Genomic DNA, 11,337 nt, shown 5'->3' with positions numbered 1-11,337 from the left:
GGGGGGGGACAAAGGCCTCCTGTAGCGAATCGAAGCGTTTTTGTAAGAAAAATATCCATATTCAAAACGTAATAATCACTTTAATCTAGCTTGCGCCAGCAGTTGTACACAGAAGCAGCTCCGGGAGGATGACGTAAGATATCGGCATTGCACATGCGCCGGTGAGTCTCGTGAAAACCAACGTTTATTAACAGGAGCAAAGGAAGCAAAGTTTCCTTACTTTAGCAAAAGAAATCCAGTCCGCAACATCGACCTCATACGTCATCCGCCCAGAACTGCTTCCATTTAAAACAGTGAGCGCAAGCTAGATTAAATTGATTATTACGTTTTAAATATGGTTATTTTTCTTACAAAAACGCATCTAAACGCTTTTGTTCACCCCCTGGAGCCATGTGAGACACTTTTTTTTATTATGGATGGATGCGCTTTATTTCACTTCTTTTGGACTGATGCACTGCAACACCTGCTGACTGCCATTAAACAGCTTGAAAGATCAAAGACCATTTTTAATATTACTCCGATAGGATTCATCTGAAAGAAGGAAGTCATATACGCCTAGGATGTCTTGAGGGTGAGTAATTCATGGGCTAATTTTCATTTTTGGGTGAACTAACCCTTTGAGTCTCATGCTTTTCAGATTTTTCTTAAAAAGTAACAGTTTTAGGAGAAACAGCTATTGAAATATCACTGCACACTCTTAACTGTGAACTCCTGAAAGAGCAACCTATGTGCAATGTTTTTCCTGGAGCTGCAGGAAAAAACATTTCCTTTTGGGTAGTCAGTGTTTGATCTCAGACAAGGCAGATTGTACTCAGATTTAGATACAGACATTCATTGGTATGCATGTGGTAGACGATATTTCACTGCTTATTGCTTGGCCAACATGCTCAACTTTTATCTGCCTTATCAGTACTGCACAACTTGGTGGATTGGAAATCTTTCTAAAATAGTATTTGCAATCAGACCTGGTGTCTGAATCAAACACATGTTGCCTTACATTTACATATAGCTTTGATCTTCTATTTTGTACGGCATTGCTATTCTACATCTCCAGGTCGGTGTGCAGCTTCTCAACATCTGGTCAGTACTTTCGATCCACATTTTTTTTCAAGACCTTCTGCCGGTCCAGTTTTGATTATATTTATTAGTGATGAGTTCTGTTCTCCCTCTGGCTTTCATTGCTTTTATAGTACCGTTATGATTTGTTGTTGAACTACAGTTGTGTTAAGGTTATTGTCTCATATTCATTCTCAATGGGTGTCTCGTTGATTTCTGTAGTGTATTTAACATTGCTTTTGCAAGTTCTACTGATTTGTCACTTAGATACTGTTATCTGGATAACAGATGAGGTTTTGTCAAAATTGCAGTAATGACTTGTTAATAGTCATAAAAGCATCAGTAGGAATGTGTTGTAAGCCACAAACCATGTTGTTCACTGGTTGCCACCATTTTCCAGGAAAAAGTGTGTTTATAAATGTATGGATTTACAGTATAGCTGTACAAGCTTCGATTACGTTTCTGTACATTTTGTACATGTTATTTTTGTAACAAAGAAAAACAGTTGCAAACAAAACCAATAGCTCTAATGTAATATAGTGCAATATATTTTATCAACACAAATCACTATAGTTTATGACCACGTTTTCTTATTGTCCTCAAAAAGTTCTGGTTCATTAGTTCTCTGTCTGCCTGGCAAAATGTTTTGTTTTTTTTGTGTGTGGCTCAAGTGTTTTCCCAAATCCCTAATGTCTAATAGCAAATGTGTTCCATAGGTAGCACTATGAAAAATGCTTCAGCTCATTTGCTGTTGGTGCGTTCACTTTACTATTTTCAAAATGTGATGAAATCACCCTTTAATGATTGCTTTCCATACCGCTATCAACTCTGGATGAGTGGCTGATGTGTCTTCTGGCTGCTTTATGTGTCGCTCTTACAGCTACAGACCTCACATGCTCATCTGATCCGGCACCTGATGTTTTTGATGTCTCTTGACGGTGGATGTTCTTTTTGCCTGGGGCGTGTAGTACTTTGAAGTCATACGGTTGCAGCCTTAGGACCCATTGTTCAGTGCTGGCAGAAGGTTTAGATTACGGACTAAATATAGTCCCTAGTATTTTGGTCTGTGATCAAATCCAACTTTCTCCCAAAAAGCTAAGGCTTCACTTTCTTTATTCCTATATTTGCATTCAGTCAGCCTGCAATTCACCAAGCGTGTATACATCTTTCCTCTTTGGTACCGAACAAACGCTCGTCTTAACCTACGGAATGTGCATCTGCTTTAATCTGCATTCTGTCATCATCCTTTTTGAAGTACACTCCAGTGCCAGGCTTGCCCAAAATGAGTTTGAATATGTTGCTGTACTGTAGCTTACAAGTCCCAAGAAGAAATGTCTTCATAGCTCATGTGATCTTTGCAGTTGATTTACTGAAAACTTTCATGAGGTTCAGTGTTCTTGCTTACCGAAATATAATACTTTGATATGAAGTGTAGTAATGAAACAGAAATAACGACAGATCCATATTTCCTCCACGTTGTGACGTACAGTGTACCAGATTATTGAAAAAGACACAAATCTAGGGCATTTTTTATAAATTACTAACACACACACGACTGTGGTCAAAATTTTACATACACTTTGCAGTATCTGCAAAATGTTAATTATTTGACCAAAATAAGAGGGATCATACAAAATGCATGTTATTTTTTAATTTAGTACTGACCTGAAAAAATATATTCCACATTAAAGATGTTAACATATTGTCCACAAAAGGAAATAATAGTTGAATTTATAAAAGTGACCCCATTCAATGTGGATGATTCACAGCTGTTTTTTTTTTTTTTGGGTAGTTGTTCATGAGTCCATTCTTTGTCCTGAACAGTTAAACTGCCCGCTGTTCTTCAGAAAAATCCTTTAAGGGTCTTTTTTTCAGCATAATTTGTATTAAAACCCTTTCAAGTAATGACTGTATGATTTTAAGATCCATCTTTTCACACTGAGGATAACTGAGAAACTCATATGCAACTGTTAAGTTCAAATGCTCACTGATGCTCTAGAAGGAAATCAGATGCATTAAGATTCTGGAGGTGAAAAATTTGAAGTTCAGGGTAAATTTTACTTATTTTATTTTCTGGGAAACATGTAGACATCTATAGCATCTGAAGGGCAGTACTAAATGAAAAAAATATGATATTTTGGCAAAATAAGACAAATGTACACATTCAATCTGTTCAAACGTTTTCACCCCTGGCTCTTAATGCAAATGAGTCCCTCATTTATCCTCAGTGTGAAAAGATGGATTTTAAAATCATACAGTCATTGTTGGAAAGGGTTCAAATATGCAAAAGATTCTGGAAAATCAAAAAATTTGTGGCACATGAAAGATTTTACTAAATAAAAATTACTGAATAAAAAATAAGATGCAATTTATTTTGGTAAAATAATTAACATTTTGCAGATATTGCAAAGTGTATGTAAAATTTCAACTGTATATACAGTTAAAACAATTTGTAAAAAATGTATTGCAATTTAAAATTAATGTTTTAATATATTTAAAAATTTTATTTAATCCTGTGATGTCAAAGCTGATTTTTCAGCAGCCATTATACATGATCCTTCAGAAATCACTCTATGCTGATTTGCTGATTTTTGTGGAAACAGTGACATTTTTTCATGATTCTTTGATGAAGATACATTTTATAACAGCATTTATTTGAAAAATGTTAACTTTTTAACATTATACATGTCTTAACTGTCACTTTAAAACAATTCGTCCTTGCTGAATGTATTTAAAAAAAAAAAAAAACTGCTTACTTTTTCCATAAAAGTAATTTACAGCACGGATGACTGGCTAAAAATAACAATTATATATACAAAAAAGTGTAATGTTGTAGACCATGCTAACAAACCATGACCGCTTGCACAGTTTTCTCTTATAGTGCATGACAGACAAAGCTGTGAGCAAGCCAATTAAATCAGTTTTGAAAAATCCTTGTTTTCCAAGAAAAGTCGAAAATGGAGCAAAGTGAATGACTTGTCTTTTTCAAAAGGGAAGCTTCTAGATACTATATGAATGGAAGCATGTGTTTATATTTTGTACTTATAAAAATGTATGTTTGTGGCAGAGTAGATCTAAAGATTCTTAAATATTACATAACTTATGTAGGAGCAACTTTTTTGTGGGGAATGTTTGATGGTTTAAAGAGTGGGGGGAAAAACCTTTGTTACTGCAGATTAAAGCGAGGCAGATCTGTGCTGCTAGAGAAGATGCAGGAATAGACGAGCATTTGCTTATGTGATGTGAAGTGTAGTCTGTGTTCAGGAGGAACACCCATGAGATAAATGTGGCTGTCTTTTAAATCACTCTTCTCATAAATACCCTTTCCACCTCCGTATTATCAGAACGCAAAAAGCAATAATGAGCTTGAGAAGCAGAAAGAAGGAATGAGGACACTAGAAATCTTCAGGTCATTAAGATGTCTTTCTAAAATGTTACAGTAAGATACAGCAGTGCAAAAGCAGCACATTCTGAAAGAAAATGACAAGCCTGACAGAACCTTGTATAAATAATTCCAGTGGGCTAATTCATGTACATATCAAATATTCTGCCTGTTTTTTCCATAGAGGGGAAAATGTGAATAAAAGCCGTGGCCCAAGTAGATTGCTTAAGATGAAAAGGGGCTCCATTCCCACTGTGCATATCCAGGAAGAGTGAGTTTGCAGCAAGTTTTGCACATCAGAGTGCTTAGCATCAGGCTCACAGCAGGAGAGGGACAGTGGCAGCCTGCCATTCCCACGTAAGATCCTCCTCAAACACAATAAGGACTGTTCCATCTAAACAGGTCATCCTCTTGCCATGAAACTCTGCTATAGGCTAGTCTGTCATGAAAATGTTCTCGTTACATTACAGATAAAAGCTGTCTAGTAGTCTGCCGTTTCTATATAATGTGAGTGATTCAACAAATTGCATTTATTTATTTAAAATATAAATAGACAATTGTTATAATCATTTAAAAAATTAATTACAATACTTAATTTTTTTTTATAAATAAATATATTTTTAACCCTAAAAATACAGCTTTGTCTGGGCTAAAAGTGGAAAAATTGCTTGTTGTCTGAGGCTGTACTTTTCTGCCATCACTGAGGATAAATTTCTGTTTCGTCTAATGGAAAACGCAATCACAGGAAATGTCTTGAGTGTGTGTGCAAAAAGATTTACAGCAAAACACTGTAATTATGGTCTTTTTAAGCTGCTAAAAAGGAAAAGTTCTGTCATTATTTACTCACCTTAAAGTCATTCCAAACATCACAAAAGTAGACCTTTTTCATACATTTCCTGGTTATTTTTCTCCATGTGATTAGAAGAAATGATACCTGGAGCTTTCAAAGTTCAAAAAGCAATATGTACTAGTATATCAAGTACTAGCGCTGCAAATAACTTGGAGTGAAGTATTACTTTAATAGCAATCCCGAAATTTGATAATGAAACTGACTGGATGGATTTTTTTACATGATGATACATTCATTATTATGCGCAATTATGTTGAAAATAAAACCCTTAAAACCCTTATACATCTCATGAGCTGTAATTACAAGGTGCTATAGTTGATATTAAGTTATGTGCTGAATGATGTGTTGTCTTGCTGTGGTAAACAGTGTACTTTTAATTAATATTAGCACAGTGTCAGCAGGGGTGGGTTTGTCACCAGACATGTGGGCCCTGATGATTAAACCTGGATAATAGCTTGTCTGGCTTGTGCATAATTTATATGTGAATGGGAATGGGTGTTTAATAACCTTATGTCTGTCTAATTTGAGCCAAAACACCCTGCAGTCAATTAACTTCCTTTACTTCTCTTTCCAAGCCAAGTGTTGGCTGTGACCACCAGCTCTTTTAGATGTGAACTAACTCAGCATGTATCAGAGCCGCCACAGCTGCCAAAACATGGACAACAAAGTGTGTAAAATTAAGAGTGTCAATGTGTTCCATGCCTTTCCCACCCTGAAATAAAAGGGAATGAATTGTACAAAGCTGAAATGCAATCACTTTTCTATGTCTTTCTGAAACAGGAAAATCAAAAGATGTGCATCATATTTATCATGCCCCATTTAAAGCCTTCAATCCAAAATAAATAAATAAGCGTATAATTCTGTCCTCTAGGTTAGATAATCCCTTGGCTCCGAGTTGGTGATTGGAACATGCAAAAAACTGTTTTTCTTTTTTCATCCCACTGTTGCAGTACTCTAATGATCATGTTTTAGAACAAAATGTGCATTCAAAATACTTTAAAAAATCTTGACATGAGAATATCCCTTTAAGGCAATTCAGTTCACTTGGCAGCCGTCTTGGTGATACCCCAGGCAGCTATGTCTGTAATTGGCATGCTAGTACAGCTCCATGAATGATGAAAAACCAGAGTTTGTCAAGATTAAACTTAAATGACTTTCCCTTATCATTGGGCAAACTGACATTTCTCTGAGCTCAAGCTTAAGATCTATGAGTGACACTGTGTCATTTAGATTAATATCAAAGATTCCTGTAGTCAAAAGCAGGCTACTCTTAATGCTTCCCTTCTTGAAATCGAGCCTCAAGATGCTTACTTTGAGGGTAAATGGAATAATGCCTTTTTGTTGTTCGACTCAAACTTTTTGCTGATCACTTAGTGTGCAGATTAAAACTGCAGTGGCTCCAGAATAGTCCACTGTATTTGTATGCATCCCACATATGCAGAAGCAGAATTATAGTATTAGACATACAAAGTGAGAGTAAAATTGCACGTCTGCCAGAAAATAGAAATAACACAAAAAAGTGTATGTGTATACAAAAATACATTTGTGAAATATTATTACAATTTAAAATAATTAATTCTATTTAAATATATTTTCAAATGTAAAGATTTCTTAATATTATCACTTTTGGAAAAAAGTGTTTAATGCTTAACAGTTTTGTTGAAACCATGTTAGACTACCATTCATAAGTTAGGGATAAATAAAAAATAATAATTTTTATTTAGCAGTTAAATTCGTTAAAAGTGACATTAAAGACATTTATACTGTTATGAAAGATTTCCTTTTAAAATACATCCTGTTTTTTCTTTTCTTTTCAAGAATCCTAAAAAACAAATGTATCACAGTATTTACAAAAATATTGAGCAGCACAACAGTTTGCACCAAATCAACATATTTGAATATTTTCTGAAGAATCATGTGACACTGAAGACTGGAGTAATGACTTCTGAAAATTCAGCTTTGCAATCACAGGAATAAATACATTTTTAAAATAGAAAAGACTTCTTTCAAACACATAAAAAAAATCTTAATGTAGTTTCTGTGTGTATAGCAATTTAAGACATTTTAGTGTTTTTTAGTATTGTAATTTTCAACTGATTTCCAGAGCTGCAGCTTTTAATGCTAATTTCCTAAAATGATCTCTTTAATTTTTTTATTTTGCAGTTGCAGGCTGTCCTGTATAACCCGGTCCACTGTTCGCTTCTTGGTTTTTCTGCCGCTAGCACATCCTTGCCTCAGGGCTACCTCTGGGTAGGTACACTTTGCACAATGAGAACATATTTTCTTCTTTATAAATCATCACACTTGTGCTGGAATATCATAATATCTCTACACATCTCTGAGGGTGCATGTCCCTCACTTCACCTCTGATGCACCTAAGGGGAAACAAATCACCCACAAACATTTGAATAGTCCACCTCTAACCAGGGCTGTCATCAGGACGGTAGAACTGAGAATATCGCTTAAACTTTCTAACAATATTCCAATTTCCCAGACCTCCAGTATCACATTTTACTAAGTAGTCATTTAGCAGGTGTTCTTTTATCCACATACAGTATACTTGGTCAAAGGCACAATGGAAATAGCTCATGCATCATTCCCTACAGGGTTTGAACCTTCATAATTTGCCTCGGCCCAGTATTCAGTTTATATTTAAGCGATATTTCATAAGCAAGAGTGATGTCATTCTGAATACTCATTACACTTTACAGTACAAGTAAAATTAATTAGATATTACATATAACTTGTATTTTTACAGCAAGTGTGGGTAGTATTTAGGAGAGGCCCACGATCACTTGTTTTATTCTTGAATGAATCAGTGTTTGAATGAATCGGTTGAATGAATGATTCAGTGACTCATTCATACTTGTCGCCACTTGCTTGCGTAACAATGTAACTTTCAGAAGGAGGCACTCCTTCACAAACTGTAAAAGTCCCAATGCTGTTAGACCAATTTGTTAACTAGTTTATTTAATTTCCAAAATAAATGATTCCAGGCCATGAACCATTTCTTAAATCTGACTGAATCACAACTCTTTTCTGTGATATTTTTCTTTTAGCTTACAGAGCTTTTCCACCTGAAGTAAGTGATGGTAGCAGGAGCTCTGCAAAAAAATAAAAATGAAAATCACTGTTAGAATAGTTTGATCGACGTTTAAAAGAAAGAGGGAGGCAGGATTAAAAGTTTCTCGAAAGGCAGCTCTAGAAACAAACATCAAGTATCCCACATCAAAAGACATTGTATAAATCATTTATCTCATGGCTGTGCTTCCACATTTCTTCCCCATCAATTTTGCCTGCAGCCTCTCAGAGGGCTGTCAGTGAGTTCAGGCACTGGATGTCCTCCTTCTCATGTTTGTTTTCTTTTTGTTGTCTCTTCGATTGCACAGGTGGCTAGTGGGGGTGACGACTCTCACGGGCAGGTGGAGATTTTCTCCCTTAACAGACCCACTCCACGCTCCGTGAAGAGTTTCTCTCTAGGTTCCCCAGTGCTTTGTCTGGAGTATATCACAGAGCCCAGCACTGATGAAGAACTGGAAACACAAACATCTGAAGTTCCTTCCAAGATCGGCAACACCATCTGTGTAGGATTATTGGATGGCAAGTAAGTCTGAATACATACCTGTATTGGTCTGGAATGATTTGAGTCATTACATTGCTAATTTTATGCAGTCAGCCACTACTAATTTGCTTCTTTCCCAGGGAAAAGCTCTTGATATTTTGTGTGTGTGTGTGTGTGTGTGTGTTTCTCAAGCATCCTGGTTTATGGAAGCGTGGACACCGCTGCTCAGTGTCTGCTAACATTTTGTAACCCAGAGGGCTGCCCGGTTCTGTGCCTAAAGCAATCTGCCAACTTTCTCTTCGCTGGGCTGAGTAATGGAAAAGTCGCTGTTTATAACCGAAAGAGTGGAGGTAGAATAATTGCAGTGCAATTTGCAGTGTAAATATAGATTAAAGGGATAGTTCACTCAAACATGAAAATTCAGTCATCATTCTGTCATTCCAAAATATGACTTTCTTTTTTCTGTGGAACATAAAAGAAGATATGGAAGTCAATGGTCACCAAAACAGTTTGGTTACCAACATTTGTGTTCCACAGAATAAAGTCAAACAGGTTTGGACATGAGGTAGAGTAACCAATGCAAGAATTTTAATTATTGTATTGACTCTACAATATAACATTTTATAAATTCTATTCAATTTTTAATTTCCTTTGGATTTACATTTGCAGGAAACAATATGTGAACTCTTGGATTTCTGCATGAATTCCATAAAATCTTCAACAAAAGACAAACACAATCTGTTTAAACAAATAACATCTTTATTGGGCACACCATGTAAACATTCACAGGGCAGGGTGGGAAAAAAGTGTTTCCTCTTTACAAAATCATTTCAGTTCAGCAATATTTTTGGGATGTCTGGTGTGAATCACTCTCTTGAGGTCTTGCCAAAGCATGTCAGTCAGGTTGAGGTCAGGACTGGGCCACATCAGATGGGGTATTTTATTGTTTAGTCCTGGGCTTGGGATCACTGTCCTGTTGAACCGCTCAACTTCTGAGTTCCAGTTGAACTTACATCCTGCTGCAAAATGACCTGATAAATTTGGGAAGTGATTTTTCTGTCAATGAATGTAAGCTGCCCAGACCCTGAGGCTGCAAAGCCCCATGATGTCCCTCCACCTCGTTTTTCTGAAGAGCTGCTAACTACTTTCAAACACCTTTGGCTTCATCTGTCCACAGAATATTTCGCCAGTAGCACTGGCAAAACATCCAGGTGCTCTTTTGCAAAGGTTTTTTCATATATACCTCCAGGCCCATCTAAATGGTGAAATTTCAGTTCAGCCAACACACTCTCATAGCAATTTGTACCTATTTTACATTTTGTGAAGTATAATTTGTAGGAATTTATATGATCTCATATATGTTTTTGTACAGTCTGCTTATGCTTGATTGGCTGTTAGGTTTAGGGCTGGACCTTCATGCTTACGTTTCTTCTAAAAATTGTTTAAATCACATCATACGAGTTGTGACAAAAACAGCACTTTGTTAAATAGTTATGTAGAACGGGTTGGGTTAGCTGACTCCAATTAAGTTAATCCAAAATTAAATTCTGTCATCATTTACTCACTTAATGTATTTCCAAATCTGTATCATTGTATTTCCTCAGTGGAAAACAAAAGAAGATACTGAGAAAAATGTATTTTTATCAAAACAATGAAATTCAATGGGGTCAAGTTTGTTTAGAACTCCAGGTAAAAGGTTCACATATTTTTTCCTGCAACTGTATACAGCACCAATGCCTCATTTTTGATAGTGAATATAGTTTTGAGTAATTTTTTTCATTTACTTGTTTAATGCAAACAAGTAAAGTGAAGTGAATTCTCTTCAATTTGAATTTATCCTCTCTGAATCTACTGCTACATTTTTAAAGATGTGTAAATATTAGCCATTTCCAGTAGTGGCTCTTAATCCAGCATGCATTTTCAGTTACAGAGGGGTTGTGGGATCCAGATTCCTGCAGACATGTGGTTATTGGATGCGCTCCCATCCTCAAACTACTCCAAATAGACGAGTGTGTGTGGGCCAGCTGTGCCAACCAGGTCTCTGTGATTGAAGGCTCCTCTCTCAGGACTCAGGTAGAGACTCAGATATCATAGACATTAGATCCTTCTCCTCTCAGAAATGCGTTGGTGAAATTAAAATGTGTTGAATGCGATTCCACCACCTTCACAATGAAGATACAGTGCACAACTGCTTTTCATAAGACCGTATGAGTCAAAAGAGTGAACTGTCACGTCACCTATCAAAGCTTGAGATCTGTTCTGTAACAAAGGTTGGTTTAGGAAAGCTTGAAATTATTCTTTTATTACAGAGTTTTACATTTCATTTCTCTGGCTTCCTGTGCTAGATGCATTATGAGAGAGCATCTTAAGCCACACATAAAAGGTATCCTCCCTGTAGAAGGCCAACAGCATGTTAGGGTGCTAGCCTTTGATCACTTCTGACAGCTGAGCCAACCTCTCTATTTTGCCGCAAGGAGCACCCCCCCC

At 36.3% G+C, this 11,337-nt stretch overlaps 1 protein-coding gene across 1 annotated transcript in view; it reads left to right on the top strand.

Annotated features, from left to right (window-relative positions):
- The window catches only part of arhgef10lb (Rho guanine nucleotide exchange factor (GEF) 10-like b), a 40,993-nt gene that overhangs the window by 26,985 nt on the left and 2,671 nt on the right, over window positions 1–11,337 (top strand). Inside the window, exons 22-25 of the mRNA XM_016280150.1 lie at window positions 7,452–7,538; window positions 8,678–8,892; window positions 9,043–9,200; window positions 10,781–10,923. Of these exons, the coding sequence (XP_016135636.1) occupies window positions 7,452–7,538; window positions 8,678–8,892; window positions 9,043–9,200; window positions 10,781–10,923 (603 nt within the window). The remainder of the gene's footprint in view (window positions 1–7,451; window positions 7,539–8,677; window positions 8,893–9,042; window positions 9,201–10,780; window positions 10,924–11,337) is intronic.

This window comes from Sinocyclocheilus grahami, unplaced genomic scaffold (genome assembly GCF_001515645.1).
Source record: "Sinocyclocheilus grahami isolate Dianchi unplaced genomic scaffold, SAMN03320097.WGS_v1.1 scaffold137.1, whole genome shotgun sequence".
NCBI classification, from domain to species: domain Eukaryota; kingdom Metazoa; phylum Chordata; class Actinopteri; order Cypriniformes; family Cyprinidae; genus Sinocyclocheilus; species Sinocyclocheilus grahami.
The sequence above is the reverse complement of the archived record's forward strand: the minus strand, read 5'-3'. Positions and strand labels throughout refer to the sequence as shown.